Genomic DNA, 25,361 nt, shown 5'->3' with positions numbered 1-25,361 from the left:
GACCATTCTCTTAATAAAGAACTGAACAAGGATCCGAAAGTCTCTGACTCATCGTAACAGAATATTTCACCAAACCTGGATCCAGCAGTCCAGAATTCTTTCGTTACCAAGACGTCAGTTCCCACTTCTAGGTGAGTCAACTATCTAGCCCTATCATTGACCCAGTGGACCAGCTACAGCACCTTCGGCAAGGAGATCAATCTATTGAGGACTATGTTCAGCAGTTCTGTGAGTTAATACATCAAGTTCCTGATGACGAATAAATAGATGATGAAGCTTTGTTTAAAGATTTGTTTAGTTTTGGACTTAATGAAGGACAGAGGACAGCGTTGAAACCCCAAAGAACTTTCTGGGAGAGGGCCAACAGTGTCAAGTGCAGTCAACAGTGGAGCTTAAACCACCAGCGCCACAAGATGGACGCCAGCCCAGCGCCACTGCACCAGATGGCAGCCGTAGTTGATCTCCCAGAGTCAGGTCAGGTCCCCGTCGACTTCCCAGAGTCAGGTCAGGTCCCCGTCGACTTCCCAGAGTCAAGTCAGGTCCCGGTCGATATTCCAGAATCAAGGTCCAGTTAAGTCACAGCTGACCGTCCAGAGTCAGGTCAAGTCACCATTAACACCCATGGGTCAAGTAAAACCACAGTTAAACCCACAGTTAAACTGTGAGTCAAGTCACAGTTGATCTTCCTGTACAAAGTCAATTCATCGTTGATCTTCCTGAGCAAAGTCAAGTCACCATTAGCCTTTATTAGTCAAGTCAACATCACAGCTGATCTTCCTGAACCCAGTCAAATCACCACGGATCTACCAGAGCCTCGTCAAATCTCAGCTGAACTTCCAGAGCCTCGTCACGTCTCCGCTGAACTTCCAGAGCCCTTGTCACATCCTGTCTGTTGCTCCCAGCAATGTTCTCTCAGCCTGTTGTGTCACAGCCATGGAGACCGGCTTTGAACACTCTGCCTGCCCTGTCACGGCTATGGAGGCCGTATGGGAGTTCTCTTACCCTCTCATCACGGACACGTAGGCCGCCATTAACCTTTTTATGTTCTCTGTTTCAGTCCCACCTGACCAGACTTGCTCTCCTGTGCCATCCACTCCACTGTGGTGGTCGTCTGCTACGTCCTGGTGGGCTTCTGTCTCATCTGCTTGGCTGTGGTGGTTCTCTGCTCCGCCCTGGTGGGCTTCGGTCCCATCTGCTATGCTGTGGTGGTCCTCTGCTTAGCCCTGGTGGGCTTCTGTCCTGTCTGCCCGGCTGTGGTGGTCCTCTGTGCTGCCCTGGTGGGCTCCAGTTCCACCTGCGCTGCCCCGGTGGGCTCAAGTTCCGCCTGCGCCGCAAACTCCATTTCCCATCCTGCCTCATTCCTTGTACTGATTGCGGACCTACACACACACATACACACCTGCATCTAATTACACACACACACACCTGCAGCTAATACACAAACACAAGCAGCACAATCACTCTCAGGCGAAGTCTTGTTCAGCCACATCTAGCATAACCAAGCGTTTTCCCTGTGTTTGTTCTTCCCGTGTCTGGATCTTGGATTACCGACTCTGATTCTCTGCTGCCTGCCCTGACCTCTGCTTGTTCCTGTTAATGATTCTGGATATCCCTGACTTACCTGACGCTGTTCCTGATTACTGTCTGTCTTACCATTTTCATTTTCAAAGAGTTGGATTCCCATGCTAAACATGTGCAAAGTTTCAAAAATTAAGTTGTACATTTGAAGGAGTATTTTTGTTCCAAAAATACTCCTTCCGGTTTGTCACAAGTTTCTGAAAGTTTTTTTCGAGTATGGGTCTGTGTGACGTTAGATGGAGCGGAATTTCCTTATATGGGTCCTAAGGGCACTTCTCCCGGAAGAGCGCGCGCTCCCGTAGAGCAGAGCAATTCACTGATCAGAGCAAGAGAACGAATTGTCACAAAAGAAGTGTGTTTTTGGTTGCCAGGGCAAGACAACCCTGCACAGATTACAGAAAAAAAAAACAGTATTAAGGGACCAGTGGACGGAGTTTATTTTTACAGAGCATCAACGGAGTTGTGCAAGTGTTTTTGTTTGTTCCCTGCATTTCGATGATGCTTGTTTTACAAACAAGGCCCAGTTTGACACCGGATTTGCATATCGCATATCGTTAAATATACGCTAAATCTGACTGTTAGCCATGGTTTGTTTTGGATGATGTTTTTTTCCTCACGGTAATGTCACAACTTCCAAACGCTCTCAACGCAAAAGCCTACTCGCGCTTGTGATTCTTTAGCTCCGCCCACACGTCACGCTTCCAGTCGCTCGGGTTTTTCCGGGAAAAAACGGTACAGACTATCTTTCTCTTATAAATATAATAAAACTAAAGACTTTTTGGAGTTATGAAGGATGCAGTACTACTCTACAGGTACTCAACATTAACATGATATTGAGTGGAAACGAGCATTTCACCCCCCCCCCCCCCCCTTTAATAAAGAACTGCACATGGATCCGAATGTCTCTGACTTATCGTAACAATAACATGAATAAATAAAACTTCAACACTTCCATATTTGTGTATCACACAGTGCACAAAATAAAATGTCACATACAGTAAAAGTATTAATCAGACCAGATGACCCTTCCTCTTGACATTGCATACATACAGTATGATTGGGTGGAAGCATTGCTTAGCACAATTTATTTAATTTTTAAATGACTCTTTCAAACATATGTACCTTTTTGAATGTAAGTAGTAACAGGTGCAAATGAGGAGGAAGTACAGAAATCAGTTCATTGCATTAAATCAATTGGGTAGAAAATTATTAGGTAATTTTCATTCAGTTGTCCCTAAGGTAACAGATAAAAAATGACAAACAATGGTCATTGTTTTGTGAACAAAAAACTAAAATGATTTAAAATGAATTGATAAATAATGTTTGAAAACAGCAGAAAGTGTATACACGTTTTATTAAATCACAACATTATACAATTCACGTATCATTCTGTAAGTAAATAAAAGGGCATTTTAAAAAGTAGTGATAAAACATTGGGCTGTTTATGCTTATGCATGGGCACAATGAAGTTATTGTATGATAGCACTTATTCCTAATTACTTTCATACATAACAGCAAAACAGTACAATAAATCCAGTGCAGTAGGATTCTCTAGATATCTGAGCTATACAACACCTAAAAGAATGAATGATTACATTCAAGAAAGAAAATGTATAGGAGATTTAACACAAGTAGGGATGACAGGATACTTAATGAAGTAAAGTCTCTTACTGTTTCTGATTCATCTGCATATGAAGGCACCATACTGTGACAGGGAAATTCACACCTGTTCTTGATCGGAGATTGAAGGTTACACAAGACTGAACTCACTGACTAAAGAAGAAAAAAACACTTGCATGTTTATCATGTTTTTCTCAAATGTTTCAGAGATAATGTTTCTAATCATACCAGCATGTACTGTTGTGAGCATTCCCCACCTCTGAACATCTGGCCACAGTAAAATTGCTGTGGTCATAAATTTAAGAAAATGTCAAGTACTTTTATATTATTGTATTTGTATGACATAGATTTGAGATGATAGCTACAGACTTAAGTTTTAATTACAGATTTATAAATGAAGAAGAAGAAGAAGAGGGCAACAGGCCAAATGAAAAAAACAATAGTTCAAAGCTGTCTGTAGTTTTGTTTGCAGCTATATGATTTTTGTGATATAGCATCAGTGCAAAGTCAGCTGAATGTGATCTGGATTCTTCTAAATCTAACCTCTGTGTCCAGAGCTGCATCACTAAAAGACACATCAAACAGCATTCAGTCCTGTGGTACACAAAAGAATCATACACCCTGTTATTAACATTGTCACTCACTGCATATTAATAATAATATAGATTTCTAAATCTAATGTATTGCAAACACTTTTTTATATGGTGGACTGAATCCAAAATTATAACATATCTTCATGGTAATTGTTATGGTTTTATATTAAATTGTTGATCGACTTTTAAAATAAAAAATACAATATAATTACATTTGAAAATTAGATATTGTTTTAAGAAGGGACGAAACAAAAAAAATAACCTATACGTTCTGATGCTTTCATCAGAGTTGTTTATGACACGTGTTCCAATGAAGGGAACCTAACACCTGTTCTTTTTCAAACAAGGTTAAACAATCTTACCTCTTTTGCCCATATTTGTAAAGAACTTTGTGATATAAACTCACACCAGGGTATAAAACGTGTGGCTCTATGAATCAAGAGGGATTGAGGTGAGAATATTGGTATGTTTGTGGTGTCTAAGCTGATTGCCATTCATGCGGTTGCTAGATTTTAGGAAATGAGAAAAGGAATATATATTCACTGAAAACTTGTGTACCATTTGATCAAGTTATGGCTATGGATTTGATTTCAGATCTTGGTGTCATATGACATTACTGTATTTACAGTATCTGTAAACTGCTGACTGCAGTCACCAAACTGCTGTGCCCTGGTTCTTTCTGCAGGTCTTTGGCTGCCATGTTTGTGACCAAGGTTACTTTTGGCCTGTTGGCCTTCTTGCTGGTTTTCTCAGCTGAGGGGAAGGTAAAACACATTTTTATATATGCAGATACACGTATATCACCTGTTGGCATATGATGCAAGCAATTTATTTATAAACTGATAAATTGATGTAATATGATAACATTAAGGTAATTTAATGTTTCAATGTTTCTTTTCTGTGTCCATTGTGTGTGTGGTGTTGTGGCATAACTCACATGCAGCCTGGTAAGTCAAATACTCCAGCAGACCGACAGTTTCTACATGATGAACTGAATGAAGTACTAATTCATTATTGAATGTGTTAATGTGGTTTTATTATAGTTGCTGAGGACAAGTCTGCTCAGCTGTCTGTGTCTGAACTGCTGCACAGAGCCAACAGAGGCATCAGTATGTACTCACCACATACTCATCATTATGCTAGGGCTGATCTTTACTAAATGATCCCAAATGAACTGTTTATGTGTTAGTTCCTAAACCTGATGAGCCCAAGCTAATGGATGACATTGCTGTGAATGAGAGAAATGCTGATCCCTGCACCTCCTATGGCTGCCTCTGGCAGAAATACAGTGATGGCAAGATTTATGTGCCTTACGTCATCGCCAACCACTACTGTAAGTGACTAGTATGATTTATGTTTTTACTTCTTAAATAGAAAGGTAAAAAGTAGGTCAAATTCTGTATCCTTGCTGAAGTAAGTACCTTGTGCATCCTGCTAAGATGTTAATTAAAAGATGAACCTTTCCATAGCAAGCTTTGACCTTTGCCCTTTCAGCCTCCCGTGAGCTGGAGATCATCCAGCGTGGTTTGGACTCTTTCTCCTACAGCACTTGCATCCGCTTCTTCCCCCGCAGCAATGAGAGAGACTATATCGTCATTGAATCTCGCAGTGGGTACATAACACAACCAAAACCAAAATCAGAAAAACATTACAAACCAACACATAATTAGTTTCAAGAAAATGTAAAAAATACAAAAGTAAAAGCTTCGTTTGGGACTACAAACAAACACATTTAGAACAAGAATCAGAGGATGAAGCTGATTTCCACAAGAATGAAAAATACATTCCAAATGTAACTTGACATGAAAAGTGCACCAAGATGCTGAAAAGATAAAAGTAATATTCAGAGGTGGATCAAAAATGTATATTTTATGGATCTCTGTCTTACAGATGCTACTCGTACGTTGGTCGTCAGGGTTATAGCCAGACTGTGTCTCTGGACCGTAATGGTTGCGTTTACCACAACATTGTCCAACATGAGCTTCTCCACGCTCTTGGCTTCAACCATGAACAGACCCGTAACGACCGTGACAATCACATCCAAGTCATCTGGGAGAACATCAGGGAAGGTACATTGTTAATAACAAACTAATTTCTGAATAAAACATGTAGTGATTAGTTCTGTAAAGTGCACATATTCTAGACTTAATGTTTTGTTTGTTTATCAGACATGAAGTACAACTTCAACAAAATCAACACCCTAAACCAGGGAACTCCCTATGACTACAGCTCTGTGATGCAGTATGAGAGGTGAGGGAGCCTACAGTACAAGGACATGTGGTTCCTCTGTGTGTAACACTGTCATCTAACTGTATCTGTCACTCGCTCTGTCAGATACGCTTTCTCCAAGAATGGGCTCCCCACTATGGTTCCCATTCCTGACAATAATGCTGCACTGGGCACATCTACTGAGATGAGCCAGAATGACATCATCAGAATCAACAGGCTCTACCAGTGCTGTGAGTGTAACAACACACACATACATTTCTTCTCCTTGTTCTAGAACTCAATACTCAATACTCAATGCAATACTTACAAAAGAGCAATACAAAATACATTAGTTTGTTGGGAGGTTGCTGAACGTTGCACATTAAAATGTCATATATGTAAACTGTTACATATATGGTTTTGTCATTCATAGGAACAACATAATGTGTCTTCAGTACCCAGACATGCTGCATAAACTACAATGAAAGCTGACTCAAGGATCACGGATGGTGTTGACTTTTGTGCTTACTTGAATTGCCAATAAATTTTCAATCAAAGAGAACATAAAACACTTTGTCAGTAGATTTTTCTTTGGCCTGAATGATTTTATTATTATTCAGACTGATTTAATAATTATAAACCAGTGTGGATAATAGATTTTTTATGTCTTCATTTGCTATTTTATATATAACAATGTAAAAACGTGAATTTATAGTAATAGTTGTCTTTTAATGAATTGATGTGGGAACAAATAGCTTCCAAACGTTCAGTAGACCTACCATATTCGGAAATCTAAAACACTGAATTACACTGTAGAACAGTTGGGTCACGTTTGTTGAGAAATCTCTTGCTTGCGTCATGTAAGTAAACACTGAAAGGGGTAGTGTTGGTGTGTAAGATCTGAACAAACGGTAATCATTCTCAACCATTCCTGCCATCTGTGGAATCACACACAGACCATCAAAACATCAACTGCTGTTGCTCCAAATATCTTGCTTTTAAGTTCACACAAACAGCATGATTTCAAGAGTGATTTTGTTTTGAATACAACAGCATAGTAAAATCAAGAAATTAATGTTGAGTAATTAACTCAATTACAAGTGCTTTAAAAAATATTAAAAGCAGTTGTATAAACATTATGGCTGGGACCAAAGATTATGGTATTACTTTTGTTTCAATAATAATGAACAAAACTTTATAAAACTGAACGTAACTATTTCAGAAACTATAAAAAATAATGCCATTACAAAAGAAGGAAAAAACAATGAAAAATGAAAAAAAAAAAAGAACTCAGTCACCCAAATTTAACATATTCTTCAAATATGCTTCATTTTTTGTTAATGTTTTTCAAAGATTCGTTTTCGCTAATTGTGGATTTTTAATTAATTTCCACAGATTTCGCTTCCGTTTTGCAGTTTTTCGTTTGGTGTTTTGACACAAACCTCTCGTGAGGGCGGCCTTAACAGTGATGTACTCTGATTGTATAGTGAGCTTTTGATGGACAGGTGCTTTCTGGCCAGGAAGTACAGACGCCACCCAGTGGCGCATATTGGAAAGCTCTCGCGGTGATTAAATCTGGTCTCTACCACAAAAAATTCTTTTTCACAGACAAAGTGAAAGACATTTATTTTAAGCTCATACACAGGTTCTACACTGTAAAGAAGTGTATACAAAGATTTTAAATCTGACATTGATCTTATATGCTCTTTTTGTTCGAGTTCTGAAGAAACTGTACACTTATTTTGGTCATGTCACTACACTCAGAAACTTTGGGATGATATTGGTGCAAAAAAGCAAAAGCTACGATTTAATTCAGCATTGTTTTTTTTTCCGGGTCTATTGTGAGTGCGTTCACTGCAGTGTAGTGATATCCGGTTTGCAAACGAATCACTCTAAAAAACTTAACAGCTTAAGTCATTTGTGGATTTATGCTTATTGGAGACGCGAACCGTTTCAAACGATTCAGTTCGATTTGGTGAACTGATTCAAGAAGATCCGGTTACATTGAGTGAATAATTCGTGAACCGGATATAATTAAACTGCTTTGTTTAGAAATCTCTCACAGCAGACATGGAAGAGAAGACAATGCTGAATAAAGTCATAGTTTTTGTTAATTTTGGACCAAAATTTATTTTTGATGCTTCAAAAAATTCTAACTGACCCTCTGATTTCACATGGACTACTTTGATTATGTTTTTATTACCTTTCTAACCATGGACAGTATACTGTACAAAAATTTTCAATGGAGGGACAGAAAGCTCTCGGACTAAATCTAAAATATCTTAAACTGTGTTCCGAAGATGAAAGGAGGTCTTACGGGTTTGGAACGACTTGAGGGTGAGTCATTAATAACATAATTAAAATTTTGGGGTAAACTATCCCATAGCAAATGAATGAATACTAACTTAATATTATATAATTATACCCCAAGTGTTTACATACATATGCAAATAACACTGATATGTTGTAGATATAATTCATGTAATGAAAGAAGCCCACCAGCACCCTGCATGTTTTTGAATGATACAATACATGCAGTTCAATAGTTCATATATAACATACAGTGCAAATGTTCTCACTCATATGTTTGTGTGACATGTTCCTATATGAAGCAACAAATGAGGGAAATTGACACCTGTTCTCTTCAAACACCGTGTCAGCATGTCTACTGCACTTCTGTTCATATCAGTAAAGATTGTATAGATACAGTTTAGGTATAAAACCCTCTTGTGGCTGTAGTGTTGCACTAGCTTTGGACATCTATATGGTAAGAGAACTCATATGCTTCCTTCTCTCTGTTCAAAGAAATGTATATTTTATCAGACTGTAACATTGTTGGAGCATTAGATGAAGAAAGGCACTTGTTTATAATAACTATACAGCATGTGATTACAAAGTAGATCAAAAATGTTTTGTATCCCATTTTGTGTCCTCCTTGTGGATGTGAAGTATTACTGTAACACACAGAATTCATCAAAGTTATGTTGAATATTTTTGTTATGGAGACATATTATGATATAAGGCCTGTGATGCCATATCTCCAGGGTGTTTTTCCTGCCTTTGCCCAGTGACCATCTACAGAACAAGAGGGTAGAAATGGGTTGATGTTATGTATATTAGTAAAAGAGCTGAAGTTGACCTTCATTTGAGGCATTCTGCATAAACAGCTGTGCCCTGGTTCTTTCTGCAGTTCTCTGGACACCATGTTTGTAATCAAGGTGACTTTTGGCCTGTTGGCCCTGCTCCTTGTCTTCTCTGTTAGAGCTGAAGAGATGGTAAGACAAACACACACAAACACACACTTATATCAGTTTACTTCAGGTTGTCAATAATGCATGCAAAAACATTGCATTATGCATTATGCATGCACCTCTCTGATACTTATAATTGTTACAATTAAGAATATAAATGTATAGGTTTGACTTAATAAGTAATGTTTCTTTTCCATGTCCATTTTGTGTGTGGTTTTGTGGCATAACTCACATGCAGCCTGGTAAGTCAAATACTCCAGCAGACCGACAGTTTCTACATGATGAACTGAATGAAGTACTAGTTCATTATTGAATGTGTTGATGTGTTTTTATTATAGTTGCTGAGGACAAGTCTGCTCAGCTGTCTGTGTCTGAACTGCTGCACAGAGCCAACAGAGGCATCAGTATGTACTCACCACATACTCACCATTATGCTTCAGCTGATCTTTACTAAATGATCCCAAATGAACTGTTTATATGTTAGTTCCTGAACCTGATGAGCCCAAGCTAATGGATGACATTGCTGTAAATGAGAGAAATGCTGATCCCTGCACCTCCCGTGGCTGCCTCTGGCAGAAATACAGCGACGGCAAGATTTATGTGCCTTACGTCATCGCCAACCACTACTGTAAGTGACTAGTATTATGGTATATGTTTTTATTCAGAGCCCAAAGAGAATAAAAAACAGACCAGACTCTCTGCTGTTCCTGATTTTAGGGTAGAGCCTTACGATTAAGTCTTATTATCAGTCTCAAAGCATGTGAGTGAGAAATAAAAAAAAAGTTAAATTTTCCATAGAAAACTCTCACCTTTGCCCTTTCAGCCTCCCGTGAGCTGGAGATCATCAAGCGTGGTTTGGACTCTTTCTCCCAGAGCACCTGCATCCGCTTCTTCCCCCGCAACAATGAGAGAGACTATATCAGCATTGAATCTCGCAGTGGGTACGTAACAGAGACATACTGAATGAACATTTCACATTATTGTCAAGATAAGAATGACAGGTAGAATCCTCTGAATGAGAATTACTCTAACATTTTAGAATGATGACAATGAAAAGAATACAAATCCATGATCAAGAGATGGAATTTATTGTCTTACAGATGCTACTCGTACGTTGGCCGTCAGGGTAATAGCCAGACTGTGTCTCTGGCCCGTAATGGCTGCCTTTACCACAGCACTGTGCAGCATGAGCTTCTCCATGCTCTTGGCTTCAACCATGAACAGACCCGTAACGACCGTGACAATCACATCCAAGTCATCTGGGAGAACATCAGGGATGGTATATTGTATAACTCATTTCTGAATAATACATGTAGTGATTAGTTCTGTAAAGTGCACATCTTCTAGACTAAATGTTTTGTTTGTTTATCAGACATGAAGTACAACTTCAACAAAATCAACACCCTAAACCAGGGAACTCCCTATGACTACAGCTCTGTGATGCAGTATGAGAGGTGAGGGAGCCTACAGTACAAGGACATGTGGTTCCTCTGTGTGTAACACTGTCATCTAACTGCATCTGTCACTTGCTCTGTCAGATATGCTTTCTCCAAGAATGGCCGACCCACTATGGTTCCCATTCCTAACAATAATGCTGCCCTGGGCACATCTACTCAGATGAGCCAGAATGACATCATCAGAATCAACAGGCTCTACCAGTGCTGTGAGTGACACACTACAGTCTAGAAACAGCACCACCACTATTTATTGCTGGATTTATGAATGAGTGATTGCATACATTTTCACTGCATTGTCTAGCAATATAGTGATATACTACATATATGTTTTCTAATGTACATTTTGCCTTAATGAGTACTTATAAATGCTTTTTTACTTTTAGCACAAAAGTAAGGGGAACTTTAAATTGATCTTTGGTGACTTTCCTATCCTTTAGGAGCAGTTAAAATGCATTCAACACCCAGACTTGCAGCTCAGAAGAAACAACTCACTGAAGATCCAAAGACTCCTGGATGTTGTTGACTTTTGTGCTGAACACCATCATTCTATCAGATGTGTTAAGCAAAATAATACACGAATAAATTTTCCAACCAAAAGAATGAGTGAATTTCTGTGAAGAAATGCATCATCCACATTTTTTAAATAGTATTGTAATATCTAATAATAAATGTAATCATTTAATAACACATTCACACTTACAAACAATTTATTCCACATGGTTATAAAGAGGCTAACTGATCCTGACTTAAGATCAGAGATTATTATAATTACTGATTTGATGTGGAATGTTTGCTTACAGAATGTAATTTTACAGCAGAGAAAGTTTCATGAAGTACTGGCATGAGGTATATGAGGTGGGTCTCGAACCCAGGTCTCCCAGTCAGGGAAAGCTAGTTTTCTACCTCTTTGTAAGGTCAAAATGATCAAAGACGGTCAAAAATTATCAAAAACTTCTGTTTTTCATGTCCCAAACTATCTTGAGTAACAAAAGGCCCATTTGGCATTCCTGATGGCATTAAAGTGATGATATCAATCAAGGCCTGAAGGCCAGCATGTGTTTACATCGGGGGTTTGCTAATTGTCACACCTTTTGCACAATGTGAAGCTGTAGTCTGCTGATTGGTCAGGTTGAATGTCTCACATTTGGGTTTCAGTCACATGGTCAAGGAAGGGATAAAAGAAGACTGTGAATGTTGCTCAAGGCTTTTTCTCTCTTCTGGCTTTTCTTTGCTGAATCTTTCCTTTACTGGAGCTCTCTCCCTCTATTTCTCCCTCTCTCTATCTCCCCCTCTCTCTTTCCTTCTCAGGTAATATTTTACATACATGTTGGGTACAATTAACTATATGTTTTACCATCCTTCATCTATTTTGTAACCAATTCAAGTGTAACCATAACAAAATATTGTTATTAAACCATTTTAATTATTAATTATGTGCTAACTAGTCTTGACTCAATATTAACTTTGAAGTGCTACCTATTGCAATACAATATAGTCAATTAATAGCAACGCTCTCCCACATATTTAGCTATTGTAACTGCGCTTATTTCCGTCGTTGGTATAAGTGGCAGTGGGTGGTAATAGACTAGAAATGTACAGTTTTATAACATCGTGCTGATAACGTTTCTTTAGTCTTTTCGGCAATCCTACAGCCTGAACCTCTGTAGGCAAACCACCCTTACACTCTGGTCTACTGGGAAGAACAGTTTCTTAGAAGACCCATGTGCAGAAGGAAGAGCAAACTCAGAGGCTCAGGCAACTCAAAGGCAGGCAGTCTTTACTTGGTCTCAGTAGTAAAATATAAACAAAATATAAGTTACAGCACAAAACAGAAGGTAGTCAAATAGGTAACTGGAAAATGAAACTTAACAGGTCTACAACACAGGTAATATGTACTTGGTAGGCTCAAGACTGAACACAGCACAATGAAACTGCCAAACTTAAATAGGCCAACGTACAGGTGGAACACATTAACTTAATGAGCAGTCTTAATTAAAGAGTTCACGGCCGTTAGTGCCACCTAGTGGCCTGTAGAGTTCTCTCATTAAGGTGCAGGGGGTGCCCACCAATGGTTGGGAGAGTAATTACACGTGGTAGCAGACAGTGCTCCCTAGTGGTTTGGAGAGTCATTACAGGAGGAGCTCCCGACGTTCCGTTGTCTTTAGGATGTCTTTAGCTGACACCCAGGAACGCTCTTCTGGGCCATAACCCTCCCAGTCCACTAGGTATTGCACCCTTCCTGGACTCGACGTGAATCTAGCAGTCGACGGACCGTATACACTGGCTGCCCACCAACGACTTTGAGTAATGGGGGGGGGGCTTCTTGGCTGTGGACAGAGGAAAGCAGACAACAGGTTTCAAATGTGAAATGTGTAAAGTGGGGTGGATGCGCATAGACCTTGGTAAGAGTAGCTGGTAGGACACAGGGTTGATCTTCCAAAGGATCTTAAAAGGACCAATGAATCGGGGTGCCAGTTTCAGAGACTCTAGATGAAGTGGAAGATCCTTAGTTGACAAACACACCCTCTGACCTTGACATAGTGATGGCCCAATTCTACGCCGCTGGTTGGCCTGTTTCTGCTGCTGTTGTGATGCCCTCAGCAAGGCTGTACGTCCTTCCCAGCAGGCCTGACGACACCGCTTGACTAGTTGGGTTGCAGCTGGTACCTAGACCTCCAATTCCTGCTCAGGAAACAAAACTGGGGGAAACCCAAATTGACATTCGAATGCAGTCATGCCCAAGGATGAATGGTGTAGGGTGTTATGAGCGAATTCAGCCCAGATCAGATGGGAGCACCAGGTGCTTTGATTATTGGACACCAATAGTCTTGGGATGGGTAAAGGATGAAGTAGACCTTGAGGGTGGGCTTTAGGTTCCTTTTTCAGGGCGCATACAGAACATCCAGACACAAATTTTCAGACATCCACCTGCACACTGGCCCACCAAAACAGTGTCTGGATGTGCTTCAAAGTTCTTGCAACTCCAGGGTGATCCGAAAGAAGAGATGCAGGTCCCCACTGCAACACAGAGCATACAACATTAGGAACAAAAAGGCGGCCTGGGGGGCCATTACCTGGGTCAGGCTGTTGAGCCTTCTTTACTGCCACTTCTATTCCCCACAGAACCTCTGCTACCACCTGGGAGCTGGGAATTATGGGCTCAGGTCTGTCCTCCACATCTGGCATGTCAAACTGTCTCGAAAGGGCATCAGGCTTGGAGTTCTTTGAGCCAGGTCGATAAGAGAGAATGAACTCAAAGTGGTTAAAAAAAAATCGGGCCTGGCGTGGATTCAGCCTCTTAGCCTCCCGGTGTGAGGTTCCGGTGATCTGTCCAAATGACAAATGGGTGTTTGGCCCCCTCTAGCCAGTGTCTCCATTCCTGCAATCCTGCAGTGCCAGCTTCACCGCCAGCAACTCTCGGTTACCTAGATCATAGTCATTTTCTGCTTGGGTAAGTCGATGTGAAAAAAAAGGCACAAGGATGAAGCTTATTGTCCCTCTTGGACTTTTGAGACAAAACAGCTCCCACTCTGACATCTGATACATCCACTTCTACTACAAAAGGCAAATCTGGATCAGGGAGAGTCAGGATGGGTGCAGAGGTGAAGCGGTGCTTGAGCAGCTCAAATGCCCGATTAGCCCCTTCAGTCCATTGAAATGGCTTTGAGGTCTTTTTGGTAAGGGCTGTAAGGGGTTCTGCAATACAGCTGAAATTTCTGATAAAATCTCCTATAAAAATTTGCAAAACCAAGAAAGCGCTGTACCTGTTTGACAGAGCAAGGCTGAGGCCAGTTCAGAACTGCTTGGGTCTTGCTAGGATCCATCTGAATGCTGCCATTGGAGACAATGAACGCAAGGAAGGAGACAGTTGATACATGGAACTCACTTTTCTCAATCTCCACAAAGAGCCTGTTTCTTAACGGTTGAGACAAAACCTGCCAGACATGATCTTGGTAACAACGGGAGAAGATTAAGATGTCATCCAGATAAACAAATAGAAATTTGTTTAGCATCTCTCTTAGAACATTAATGAATGCCTGGAAGACGGCTGGGGCATTGACTAGACCAAAGGGCATTACCGGATACTCATAATGGCCAGTTGGGGTGTTGAACGTAGTCTTCCACTCATCCCCGGCATGGATCCTGACCAGGTGGTAGGCATTCCTAAGATTCAGTTTGGTGAATATTGTGGCACCTTGTAGAAGTTCAAAGCCGGAGGTCATCAATGGCAGTGGGTAACGATTCTCACCTACAGTGATACGATTTAAACCCCGGTAGTCAATACATGGACGGAGACTGCCATCCTTCTTTCCCACAAAGAAAAACTCAGCACCTGCCGGTGAGGTTGCAGGGCGGATGAATCCACTGTCAACAGCCTTGTTGATCCTCCATAGTGGCTCTTTCTGGTGCAGACAAAGAGAATAGCCTCCCTCGAGGTGGACAAGTGCCAGGATGCAGTTCAATGGCACAATCATAAGGTCTATGTGGAGGAAGAGAGGCAGCACGTTCCTTGCTGAACACTTCACAGAGGTCTGCATACTCTTGGAGGACACGGGATAACTTGGGAGAGGTAGAGAGATCTGTGGAAGCCACTTGTCTCAGTCCAGATATAGTCAGGCTCTCTTTGAATGGGAAGGTTGCCTGTGGCTCAAGAGAATGGCAGAGAGACAAGCCAGACACACAGCAGTTAAGCCCCCACTCACTTATCTGGTTGGAAAACCAGTCAATTCTTGGATTATGCAGAGATAGCCAAGGATACCAAATGATCAAAGGGAACTCGGGAGAATTAATAAAAAAAAAAAAACTGTATCTCTTCTCTATGAGAACCTACTTGAAAATGGAGGAATGTGGTGTACTGTCTTACCTGGCCAGAACCTAGGGGCCTTCCATCCAATGTGGTAACAGTTAAAGGATCATGGAGAGTGATGGGCTGAATCTTTAACTGTGTCGCCAGTGTGGAATCCATGAAATTTCCTGCAGCACCAGAGTCTATGAAAGCCATGAGCTTGTGATGTTCATTACCCCAGGAAATTGAGACCTCAAAAGGACCGAAGCTGCTGATCAGGGGTAATTAATTACTCTCGTCCCAGGCCCCCTCTTCTTGGGCGAGAGCTGCCTCTTCCCGCTAGTTCAGGACAATTGGCCCGGAAGTGACCGGACTCACCACAGTAAAGGCAACACTTATCCCTCTTTCGTCTCTCCCTCTCAGCCTGTGATAACCGGGTTCTTCCCAGCTGCACTGGCTCCTCAGGACACCCAATCAGTGAGGAAGGTTCCACAAAACCAGTGGGGGTGTGGATCGCGGGTAGTCGAGTCTCATGACAACGTTCACTTTGACGATCTCGAATGTGTTTGTTCAGTCTGATGGCAACCTCAATTAGAGAAATCAGGGGCTGGGTCTCTGCAGGCCAGCTCATCCTTTAACTCACGTGATAGAGCACAATGGAATGCAGCTTTCAGGGCTCGCAGATCCCACTCACTCTCTGTGGCCAGGGTGCGAAACTCGATAGCAAACTCTGCAAACACTTCGGGTTCCTTGTGCAAGTTGAAGTCGATGATCAACCTCTGCTCCACTAACAGGGTCGTGGAAGACCTTCCTCATCTCAGCTATAAGATGAGGAGCTATAAGAGATCACTGTTAGAAGTGAGAGGAGACCTCCTCTCCCAGAGAGCTGTAGTGCTCTTCCCACAAGAAGGGTTGTCATAAGCCACTCTGCTGCTCTCTGTAGGGAAACTGTTAGGCTGCAGTTGGAAAGCAAGGGTACACTGGGTAATGAATCCTCGACACCTCTCTGGGTTCCCATCATACCTCTCAGGGGCTGGAAGTCTAGGCTCAAGCAGGGGACCAGGTGGTGGAGCAGTACCTTGGGACTGGGCTGGGAATTTGAGGTATGGACTGGGTCTGTAGAGGCTTGAGATATAGATTGAAGTCTCAGACGCTGCAGAATCTCAGTCAGGATTTGTTCATGCTTATGAATGGCCACAGCTTGACTCGAGAGCTCAGATAGTATCCATTTCACATTGGAGGGAGGTCTGTTCTTCTGCTGGGTCTTCCATGGTTCAGTCTTGCTGTCATGAAGGACTGGCATGAGGTGTCTGAGGTGGGTCTCAAAACCGGGCCTCCCAGTCTACCTCTGGTCTACTGGGAAGAACAGTTTCTTAGAAGACCCATGTGCGGAAGGAAGAGCAAACTCAGAGGCTCAGGTAACTCCCTGGTGGTTTGGAGAGTCATTACAGGAGGAGTCTTACATGAAGTAGTTTTTAAAAAAAAAAGCAGAACTATCTCATTGAACAATGCATCCATTTTTACAAAAGGGGACATCTTTGTAGTCTTACCTTTTTTATTAGAGTATTATTTTTTAAGATTAATTTAACTGAACTTTGACATCCTGTAAATGAAATAATATTTTTATGGCCATAAATAAGGACAACAGCAAAAAACAAATGTGGATTTTGTTCAAATATATTTCATTTACAAATCACTACAGTGAAACCTCAGTAATACATCTGCACTGCAGAGAAGTTAAACAAACATTTAAGTTTATATGTTATAAAATTTCTTCACTATTCCATAAACGAAAAAAAAAATATATATATATATATATCTTATATCAAAAGAATAGAAATATGATCTTCAGCCATCACCTACAGGTAACGGTTCATTTGAATCATATGCAATTACTGTAAACCACCCTATTAGAATCCACTTTGTGGTCATTTATCGTCCCCGAGGTCAATTGTGAAACTTCTTAGAGGAGTTGGATGTGCTGCTATCAAACTCTCCTGAAGATGGTACTCCTCTGGTACTGCTAAGTGACATCCACCTAGATAAACCCCAGGCTGCTGACTTCAACACTCTGCTCACCTCATTTGATCTCAAGAGAGTGTCTACTACAGTGACTCACAAATCAGGCAACCAATCTACGAGCGCTGTTGCTCCGTAGATAACTCTTTAGTTGCTCTACTGCACACCTCAGACCACTTCCTCATAACTGCTAACCTAGCACTTACTCCTGAAGCAGCACATGCTCCAATGCAGGTCACCTTTCGACAGAACCTTCACTCACACTTTCTATCTCTCCTATCTTCTGTGGTTTCATCCTCACTTCCTTCTCTCTCTCAGTTTTCAGCCCTGCACACACACACAGTGCTACTGACATGCTTTTCTCCACTCTTACCTCTTGCTTGGACAACTTTTGCCTACTGTCATCTAGACCAGCACGCACCACCCTATCTGCCTCCTGGCTGTCTGATGTTCTCCGTAAACATCGCTCTAATCTCAGGGCTGCAGAGAGGAAATGGCATAAATCAAGAAACTCTGCCTACCTCAGTGTGTATCAGTCTCTCCTCTCTTCCTTCTCTTCAAATGTTTTCACTGCTAAAACATCCTACTACCACAACAAATATAACAACTGTTTTGATGCTCGGACGCTCTTCAAAACTTTCTCTTCTCTTCTTAATCCGCTTCCACCTCCTCCTCCATCGACTCTTACAGCTGATGACTTTGCAGTTTTCTTCACAAATAAGACAAGAACCATCAGTGACCAATTCTCCACACCGCAGACGTAGAGGATAACTTTACAACAACCAATGCACACTCTCTCTCCTCCTTCTCTCCTTCTCTATTCACCCATAATTCCTTAATTCCTGTTAGATGCACCCCCTCACCTTTCAAAACTCACTAGATGATGTTTATTTTCTCCTATCAGTGTTTTTCAATAATTGCATGAGCAGAGACTAAGAACATTAAGATCTCACACAATACCATTTGAAACTGGCTGTTTTAACAGAGGTCATCTGCTGTTCAGTCGCTTCAGTTGTTTCTCGTTTAATGCAGAAACATTGTAAATGTTAAACACTAGGCTATAGATGACTGAGCAATGTTCAGCCTTGTAGTTATAACTCAAATATTGACATTGACTGTAACATGAAGGTGCTGCAAACACATACCATCTCTTTGTAAGTAGTTTTCATGTTGGGGTCCTCTGCATTAAACTTATAAAACTAAAGTAAAGTTAAAATACATGCAACATTATGGCTTTCAACAGAATATGCCTACAATATTGCTATACGGAGAAAAAAAAGAGACTAGTGGTATCACTGAAAGGACAAGACACATTGCTTAAAGATTTAATATTTAATATTTTAATGTAAATTATACTGATGAAAAATGTCTTGTGCTGAATAACTACAGATGTGAGTGATGTCTTAATTTGATAAAAAATGATCTTGGCACAATTTAACGACTGTAATACTGTTTGTTTTTGCCAGACCCTTATAGAATCCACGTTTTGCCAAAAAAAAAAAAAAATATATATATATATATATATATAATACGTGGAATTCTACAGAATTGATTTAAACATGGTAAAGAAAATAGGTTGAGAACGCAACTCTCCTGGTAGCTGAAAGTATAATCAAATTTACAAGCTAAAACATTTAAAGGGGTAATTCATTGCTGCTAATATCAAACCTGGCTGTCTATACAGTAGATCAGCAAATGTTCTTTTGCCACATGACAAGAAAACAGCAATGTGAATTAAAATGATTCATTCATGTCAAATAAACAGATCTGTGTGCAGATAAATCTGTGGGCACGGATTCCATGTGGGCCCAGAGCAGTATTGTATTCTTTAAAACAATAATGTTCTTTGCAAAATGGTTAAATTTTTTCAGACTACTCAACCTATTGTTTCTTTGAATAGCCTATATATGGGAGTTTTGTAGTTATAGATTTCACTAAGCAAGCATTTCTAAAGCATTATTTTATTTCATAAATCACTAACTTAAATTATTTTTATATATTCAGACAAAACAGTAAATTGAACAATTGTGGTGTGATGTGAAATTTGAAAGTGGGTGTGCTATTTATTTTTTCATCAGAGAGAATTTGACTTTTATTGACCATTATTACATTAATTTTCTTGTGTGTGTGTGTGTGTGTGTGTGTGTGTGTGTGTGTGTATTTGTGTGTGTGTATATATATATATATATATATATATATATATATATATATATATATATATATATATATATATATATGCAGGGGTGCGATTTGTGAAAAAAAAAACAGGGGGGGGGGTGTTTTGAAACATTTTAATTCATAAAAATAAATCATGAGAACATGAGCTATATGACGTCATGCGCTAATTAGCATATTTATGACGTAAGTGCGTGTCGTATTGTATTGCCTCCCTATGCTCACATACTGCAATTTAATTTAGCCATTTCATTTAATTCTCAATAAAACTATTTTTATTAATATATTTTAATGTTTCTGTTGTCAGACAATGGAATATTACAATGACTGAAACGCGGTCCATTAAGACTACACAACCAGCTCTCAAACATTAATCTGCACTAATGAAATCAAATACACATACGATAAAGTCAGTGGTTGTGCTGTGACTGATGTCGGATATACTTGCTTGTAAAATAGTCTTATTGTTTGAGTGCAGTAATGCTTTTTATTGTTTAGAAATTTAGAAATGACATCAACGTTTTAGAATCCCTGCATGTAAGAGAATGTTTAAATGTGAGAAATGAGGGGCGTGATTTGACTGTAAGATGAGATTCTGTGCGTGGTGCGAAAAGAAGGTACAGTTCCCTCTCTCCTGGCATAGGGTGTGAAACAAACGCACGCGGGGGATGCATGAGGTGGTATGTGGCAGACTGCTGGTCTCTTAGCAACAGCACACGTACAGGAGAGATGAAAGATGAATTCTCTCTTCAAAGTGATATGTCTTACATATACTGATGTGATGATATCATCTTTAAAAAGATATATAATTGTGATAGTAAAGAGGGATTTCCTTGTCTAAACTCAGATCACTCACAGGTGCTAAACGCTGACCTAACCTAACCCCAATATTATGAACAGCAACTGTAACATTTTAATCAAAGACAAAAGACACTCCACGTTTGAGTGATAATGTGTCACTGAATCTTAATCCCTGTCTAGTGATGTTGTAAAAAGCATAGTTCACACAAAAATGAAAATCCTGTCATAATTAGCTTGCCTTCGTGTCATTGCAGTATTACTTTCTTTCATCTGTGGAACATAAAAGAAGACATTTTGAAGAAAGAAATGTTTTGGTTACCATTGACTTTCACTGTATGAAGACAGTGTCAAAATATCGTCAGTTATACTTATGTTCTGCAGAAGAAAAAAAGTCATACTGGTTTGGAATGACATTACAGGTAAACAATTACAAGATTTTTATTTTTGGGAGAAATAAAGAGTGTGCCAGTGAAAGGAACTCTTTAGTCTCCGGAATCATCCACTGGGCTGAATTGTTATTGCACACGTTTCATTGTATAATGATATAATAATTATTCTTCCTATTAATCGGCCTGGAAAGAAATTGAGAAACAGGATAATGTAGTTTTGATTTAATGCTTTGGTTTGCAGATGAGTAATGAACAAATTACCCACAAAAATAGGTCAGACGCTGAAATGTGCGCACACAAAATTTCATGACCTATTTACTCTCACCTCCAGACAATTAAAGAACACACACACACCACACATTTTTCCATACAGAAGAGCACATTCTCTCTTTTTCATTAGCCTCTCCTTAAATAGAGCAAATATCACAGAATATCATTTGTGGCTCTCAGTTATCCTCTGCAGTGTCTTCAGCAGCTCCTCCTAGACATCAGTGTGTTCAAGTTCATCCAATACTGTCCCTCTTCTTCCGCCATCTGCTCCTCAGGAGGTGAGAATGGGTTTGAGAAGTCCCCCTGGGGACAGGATAAGCTACCTTCCTCTCTCTCTCTGATCTTTTGCACACACTTGCTCTCCCTCTGTCTCTCACTTTGAGGCAGATGGCTGTTTATCAGTCAGAGCACCAGATCAAGACTCCAACAAATGCTCCTTACAATCGTTCAGTCCCTTAAGTCTCCTTCTCTATTCATTTCCATTTGGTTAAGAAGCTGCTGATTTGATTTTTTTGGAGGGCACCTTTTTTTTGTGATTTCCTGGCCTAGTGGGAGATGTGTCTGTGCTCTGATCTGTAACATCAGTAGTTCTGATTGTGTGATGTAAAGAGACACATTTGTGTGTGAACATTTCAAATCACATTGAACATAATGAAAATAATCCATGTAGTTTTGGAAATATACTACAGTATAAAACATGAGAAACCAAGGTCTTTTCATGACTTGTTCAGCAGTGTAACTCAGGTGTGATGCAGGGCCCACATGGGTGCTGTTTGGGTGCCTGTGGAAAATTTGAGGAAATTATTTTAAAAAGTTCTGCACTTAAGATATGAATATGTTTAACAGTATTTAAAAAGATAGTTCACCCAAAAATGGAAGTTCTGTCATAATTTACTAACTGTCATGTTGTTTCAGACCTGTATGAGTTTCTTTATAAGCATAAAAGAAGATATTCTGAAGAATGTTTGTGGAAAACAAAGAGAGACCAGAAATTGTTTCTTCAAAATATCTTCGGCACAAAAAATAAACTCATCTAGCTTTGGAACAACCTCATGGTTAGTAAATGTTGACCTTCTTTTTTTTTTTTGGTGTGAATTATCCCTTTAAGCATGAAATATTTTACCTTGTTTACTGAATTTTATGATGTTGCTGTTTTATTCCACATTTCATAAAGCATGTGATTAATTCTATTTTAAGCCCTAAAAAATAGCACACACATATAGCATAAACATATATTTGCTTCATTTAGTTCTACAGGTTTATGAATAATGTGTAGATATTAATGTTTAATTATTGTGCTCTGGCACATCAAAAAGAAAGACTTTGCTTTATGAAATGGTTCAAATTTATATATTCTCTATATTGAAAGTAACATTGTGTTAAACTGCAGCCTCTAACATACATAGTTTGTTTGCAGTTCCATTAGTTAAAGATGTATAAATAGCCATAAATTACCAAAAATAAATCAGTCACAAAAAGATAATTCCTGACAGACCAGGGACATTTCACAGAAACCATCGTACAAGACACAAACACTCAATAAGACACACAGTCACCCTGCTAGAAGTGACAAACTAATGAGGTGAGAAAGAAAGAGGGAGCAGAGGGATGGAGATTGCGTGAGGTGAGAAATTTGGTGGTCTGTAGATTAAGCCTGAAAACAGACATATATTTATTCTATCACTTTATTGCTCGCTATCTCTGCCGTTCCCCCTCTCTTTGAAGGAGTTATTTTGAGGAGATGGAGAGAAAATGAGCAGTGTCAGAGAGAGGATGGTGGGAAACTGGAGCTCAGGAAATTTGTTCCATCTAATCCCCGTAACTGGAGAGATCTGTCAAGGAAAATTCCCTCTCTGTCACTCGCTCCCTTCTTGGTACACACACAAACGCACAGACACATTTCTTGTCACGGATTGCTGCCACGAGGCATGAAGTTTGGCACCTCTCCTTCCAGAGCAGCTTGTCATGGTCTGAGCGTGAAATTGAAGGGATGCATTACTGATTTCATGTTGCTCAGTTAACTTCTCGTGGCTGCCATGCTCATGTAGCGCTGCTAGCAATGCTAAAACGCTAAACAACAGTTTGTGTTTGCCTTCTGACTAAACAGATTACAACTTGCTCTACTAGTCACCTTGTGAATCAAAAGTTGTTTCATAGCTCCTTGTGAATTTTTTTGTTTGTCAAAGTATTTTTTCCCAGGGAGCAATAGGAAGACATGCTATTGATTTTCTGTTACTTTATCATGAACTTTACTTTATCAGCCTTAGCATCCATTTTATGGATATCAGAATGGCAATGTACAATCAGAACAATGTACTATTAAAAAATTATAATAATGCATAATTATAATACTTAAAGGAATAGTTCACCCAAAAATGAAAATTCTGTTATCATTTTCTCACCCTTACGGAAGTCAGTGGGGACTATCAACAATTTAATTGTTACCAGCACCTTTCAAAATATCTTATTTTATGTTTAACATAAGAAAGAAATGTATACAGGCTTGGAATTACATGAGGGTGAGTAAATGATTACTTTTTGTCAAATTATATTTATTCAGTCTATGCATTATTCTTGTAAGAAGTGTGATGACTATATTATTTTACTATAATGTATTTTTTTTCTTCTTAAAAGGATTCTCAACCTAAAAATGAAAATACTTTCATCGTTTACTCACCCATGCTGTCCCAGATGTATGACTTTGTTAAAAATGAAGATTTTTTGAAAAAAACCATCTTTGTGAGTCCAAAATAATGCAAATGCATAGTAACCCAAAAGCTGATGCTTCATAAAACACTCACAGCGATCATGGTGGTAATACATAGTGTCTCAGTAAATAAATGTCTTCTAAAGTGAAAAAACAGGTGTGCTAGAAAAATACTAATATTGATAACTTTTTAAACTATAAACCATCAGTTTCTGCCAACTGTCATGATCGTGAAGTGTTACATAATCATTTTCTGAAGTTTACAGAAAAAGTAATGGTGAAGCACTTAACTCATGAACGCTTAAGAGACACATGTTGTACTAACTTTTGGTTACTATCCACTTGCATAACACAGACTCATAAACGGTAAAAATCTTTCTTCGTATTCATCTGAAGAAAGAAAGTCATACAAAACTGGGATAGCATAAAGGTAAAAAAAAAATAATAATTATGAGAGAATTTTCATTTTTAGGTATCCCTTAAGTGTAATGTTGCAAAAGACAACTCGTAATGGACAAAATAATTTTTAAGTTCATAAATGTAACTGTAAATGGTAGTTTAGGAGGAGCTTGTTCATCTTGTCCTGTCAATTACAGCACAATCACATAAGTGGCTGCTTAACTCACCCCTGTGACAATTTTTCCACACCCTTGTACCACCTAAATCCACCTTAATTTTAACTTGATATAGTCCAGGAGGGAACTTAAGAGTTTGACTTTTGCTTGAGTCCCTACTTTGAGGACAAATGTTTATACTTCCAATTTTAAAATGTGGGCATGAGAGTTTGTGTTTAGAAGGAATGTCCAATCTTTAAATGAACACCATTCTGCTTTTTCACACCCTTAAAACAGGGCATCAAAGATGTCAGGCTCTTAAGAAGCTTGCTGAAAAGCATTTTTTTCTGACGGATTTGACCAGCAGATATTTACTGAAATAATATTATATAATATGATGAATCATTATGACAATCATGACATTATTGACAGCATAGGATGAATAAACCCTGAGTTCAACAGCTAGAATGATATCGCTGTACAAACACCTGCTTCAGTGGAATGGCTCAATTAAGAGCTCAGACCAGGCAGCCTCGGTGTCTGTCTGAGGAGCTTTAATGTGGCTGCTACTGAAGTTTAGAAAGGAGTCTTTTATCCTAATAGCATTTCAGTCACCATGAGTTTAGTCTTCACGGCTGAGTCCACTTGAGGAGGGGTTTGAGTAACCTGTTTTCTTCAGATACTCATTTCAAGCAGCACTGAGTCACAGGAGGAGAGAGAGAAAGCTTGTCTCTCTGACCCATGTGAAAGTCATAGAGCAGCCTTTTGCACTTTAAAAGGGGCAATTCAATTTCACATCTGAATGATCACCTTCAAATCAATTACGCAAGAAGACCCAACTGTATAATAACTAAATATAGCTATTATTGTCCCAAATGCTCATCTTCCAGAGACTAGATACAAGCATTCATCGTGGCAAACAATGAAAGAGGGCCAGAATGAATGTTATGGAA

General features: G+C 39.5%; 2 protein-coding genes across 3 annotated transcripts; both read left to right on the top strand.

The window, feature by feature from the left end:
* Positions 1 to 4,188: 4,188 nt before the first annotated feature.
* LOC113106085 (low choriolytic enzyme-like) lies at positions 4,189 to 6,568 on the top strand. 2 transcript variants are annotated; one of them, XM_026267658.1, is made up of 10 exons: positions 4,189 to 4,242; positions 4,477 to 4,555; positions 4,735 to 4,738; positions 4,835 to 4,900; positions 4,981 to 5,124; positions 5,286 to 5,403; positions 5,682 to 5,860; positions 5,960 to 6,041; positions 6,126 to 6,250; positions 6,433 to 6,568. In XM_026267658.1, coding segments are annotated over exons 1-10 (819 nt in total). In that variant the 5' UTR covers positions 4,189 to 4,222; the 3' UTR covers positions 6,435 to 6,568. The 2 variants fall into 2 exon arrangements, with proteins under 2 accessions (XP_026123443.1, XP_026123444.1); XM_026267659.1 differs by having other exon boundaries at positions 4,199 to 4,254.
* Positions 6,569 to 9,480: 2,912 nt separating this feature from the next.
* Positions 9,481 to 10,921, top strand: LOC113105303 (low choriolytic enzyme-like). The gene is made up of 6 exons (XM_026266352.1): positions 9,481 to 9,654; positions 9,735 to 9,878; positions 10,074 to 10,191; positions 10,351 to 10,529; positions 10,623 to 10,704; positions 10,789 to 10,921. Exons 2-6 carry the CDS (start codon positions 9,761 to 9,763, stop codon positions 10,919 to 10,921), a joined length of 630 nt encoding a protein of 209 aa, XP_026122137.1. The 5' UTR covers positions 9,481 to 9,654; positions 9,735 to 9,760.
* The last annotated feature ends 14,440 nt before the right edge of the window (positions 10,922 to 25,361 follow it).

Source organism: Carassius auratus, chromosome 7 (assembly GCF_003368295.1).
Source record: "Carassius auratus strain Wakin chromosome 7, ASM336829v1, whole genome shotgun sequence".
Lineage (NCBI taxonomy): Eukaryota > Metazoa > Chordata > Actinopteri > Cypriniformes > Cyprinidae > Carassius > Carassius auratus.
This window is presented reverse-complemented; position numbering and strand designations above follow the sequence as displayed.